The sequence below is a fragment of the Clarias gariepinus genome, chromosome 8, assembly GCF_024256425.1.
Source record: "Clarias gariepinus isolate MV-2021 ecotype Netherlands chromosome 8, CGAR_prim_01v2, whole genome shotgun sequence".
Lineage (NCBI taxonomy): Eukaryota > Metazoa > Chordata > Actinopteri > Siluriformes > Clariidae > Clarias > Clarias gariepinus.
The window spans coordinates 38,055,001-38,057,500 of record NC_071107.1 but is presented as its reverse complement, the minus strand read 5'-3'; the positions used below and the strand labels follow the sequence as shown (position 1 = coordinate 38,057,500).

Here is a 2,500-nt window from a genome sequence, read left to right as displayed (position 1 = left end):
TTTTAGACTTCCTCACATCAAACTCATCATCCTCAAGATCCTGTACACACACACACACACACACACACACACACACACACACACAGAATGAGGTGAATGTGATTTGTGTGTCCTTTATATGTGTGTGTGTCTGTGTGTGTGTGTGTGTGTGTGTGTGTTTTTACCTGGGCATGTGCAGCATCATCACTTGCCTCTTGCTCAGAAGAGAAACTCTCGTACTCCTCCTCTGAGTAATTCTCTACACACACACACACACACACACACACACACAGACACACACACAGACACACAGATATGAAAAACAACAACAAATACACAAACTAACAACATTAATCCACAACTACACCAGGAACATTTTGTCTATATTAGCCCCGCCTCCTCCTGCTCAACTGTCTCCACACACACAGTGAAACTTTGGATTACGAGTAACGCGGTTTGCAAGTGTCCCACAAGACGAGCAAAAAGTTTATGTAAATTTTGACTTGGAAAACGAACAAGTCTTGGTTTACGAGTACCAAGTATCATGTATCACGCATGTGTTTCTTGTTTTGACGTCACGTGATCACAACTGAGCCAACGGTTTTTCTCTCTTGCGCTGGGGAATTGTGGGTAATCGTGTCCCCTGCTGGGTCTTAGTGCGCGTCTCTTACTGGTATAATCAACATCCGTGCACGTGTACTGTTTACTATTGCACTGTGGCCACGTGTGTGTGTGTGTGTGTGTGTGTGTGTGTGTGTGTGTGTGTGTGTGTGTGTGTGTGTGTGTGTACCAGAGCGTTTGATCTTCATTAGCCCTGCCTCCTCATGGTCTATCGGTTGGCTACAGAGGGAATAAATCCAGATTTCAGCCACTTTCCCCATCAGCTCCTTCTGATTACTGCACAGAGACAGAACCTGTCCTCCATCTGCAGGGTGCTGCATCACCTACACACACACACACACACACACACACACACACCATGTTTCTGATGCTTAGTTCCATCTGAATGCACCAATCTGATGATTTTCAGATCGGCTCTGAGACGCTTTCATATGCAATCCTAAATTAGATGTGTATCTGATGTGTGGTCATGTGACTTGAGTGAGGAGGGGCAAATCCTGTGAAGTACCCTGTGAAGTGCACTACACAGGGTGTTCAGCCATGTTAAGTGTGATTCTGAAGCACAGGGGGCGAAAATGTTCAGTTAAACGGGAACTGTAATGCTGTAGGGAACAAGTGAACATCAGGTGTTCACTTCACCGGATAAGGGAATGAAAAATGTCCCAGAAGTCATAAAAGTCAAAGGATTTATTCAAAGAGCGCGGAGTGTGTGTGTTGGAGCTGGTTCTGAGTTAGAGACACAATAGTTCTGGTTCTGTTCGTTTGTATTTGGCGTGACTGAGGCCGACAGCAGTCAGGTTAATAAAGACTCTACTGTTTCACTCCTGGTGTAATTCCCATAGCGGTCAGCGCTACAGTATTAGAGAGGCTAGAAAACCGGAAAAGATCTATAATAAATCTCTGTACACCTTTAATCAATCAATTACCTTTAATCAATAAGTGATTTACATTTAATTATATTACATTACAAGTTATACACATTTCAATAGCATATGTTTTTTTGGAGCAGGAAGTAGGGAGCAGGGAGCAAGCAGTAGTGAGCAGGGAGCAAGGAGTAGGGGGCAGGCAGCAGGGAGTAGGGAATAGGGAGTAGGGAGCAGGCAGTAGGGAGAAGGGAGCACCTACTGTGAAGTCAAAATTATGACACGTTTTAACCCAGATGGCTAGCGTGTGTGTGTGTGTGTGTGTGTGTGTGTGTGTGTGTGTGTAGTGCAGGGCACCTGGGTGCTGACATGGAATCAATGTAATAGCATTAAACACCACTTGATGCTAGTGCTACTTGCTATGCTTTGCAGGCTAGCTTGTTGCTAACGCTATAGTACAGCACAACAGAACTGTAGAAGTGCAGACAGGGGGTGTGGTGGTGGGGGGGTGGGGACAGACAGGGGATTGTGGGTAATGTAGTTTCAGCACCTCGGCCATGTTGACGGATCCGACGGCGAGAGTCTTGTAGCCCAGAATGGTGCGGTTCTTATAACGCTTCCTCCTCTGTAGCAGAATCTGAAGCTTATTCCCTTCTCGCTTCAGGAAGTGAGGATACTGCTCACACACACACACACACACACACACACACATGAACACACACACACAAACACACACAGAGGTAAAAGTTCATACATTTTCAGTTTGTTGAAAGGAATACTTATTTTGAGGGCTTGTGTGTGTGTGTGTGTGTGTGTGTGTGTATGTATATATATTAGTGCTGTCAATCGATTAAAAAATTTTTACTAATTAATTGCACATTTTTTGCAATTAATCGCGATTAATCACAATTAAAAGACTTTTGGGATATGTAAATGTAAATAATTAATGTAAACTCAAGACAATGAAACTATTTAAATTCAAATATGATTGTTTATTGGAATTTTTGTTTAACTTGTAACACAGATTTTCTCATGTA

General features: G+C 43.4%; 1 protein-coding gene across 3 annotated transcripts in view; it reads right to left on the bottom strand.

The window, feature by feature from the left end:
* The window catches only part of pacs2 (phosphofurin acidic cluster sorting protein 2), a 31,465-nt gene that overhangs the window by 14,500 nt on the left and 14,465 nt on the right, over nt 1–2,500 (bottom strand). For all 3 annotated transcript variants that reach the window (XM_053501499.1, XM_053501501.1, XM_053501500.1), the window contains exons 4-7: nt 2,014–2,139; nt 770–923; nt 165–238; nt 1–40 (exon numbers count right to left, since the gene is read on the bottom strand). The exon at nt 1–40 is cut by the window's left edge and continues 41 nt beyond it. In XM_053501499.1, coding sequence (XP_053357474.1) covers nt 1–40; nt 165–238; nt 770–923; nt 2,014–2,139 — 394 coding nt within the window. The remainder of the gene's footprint in view (nt 41–164; nt 239–769; nt 924–2,013; nt 2,140–2,500) is intronic.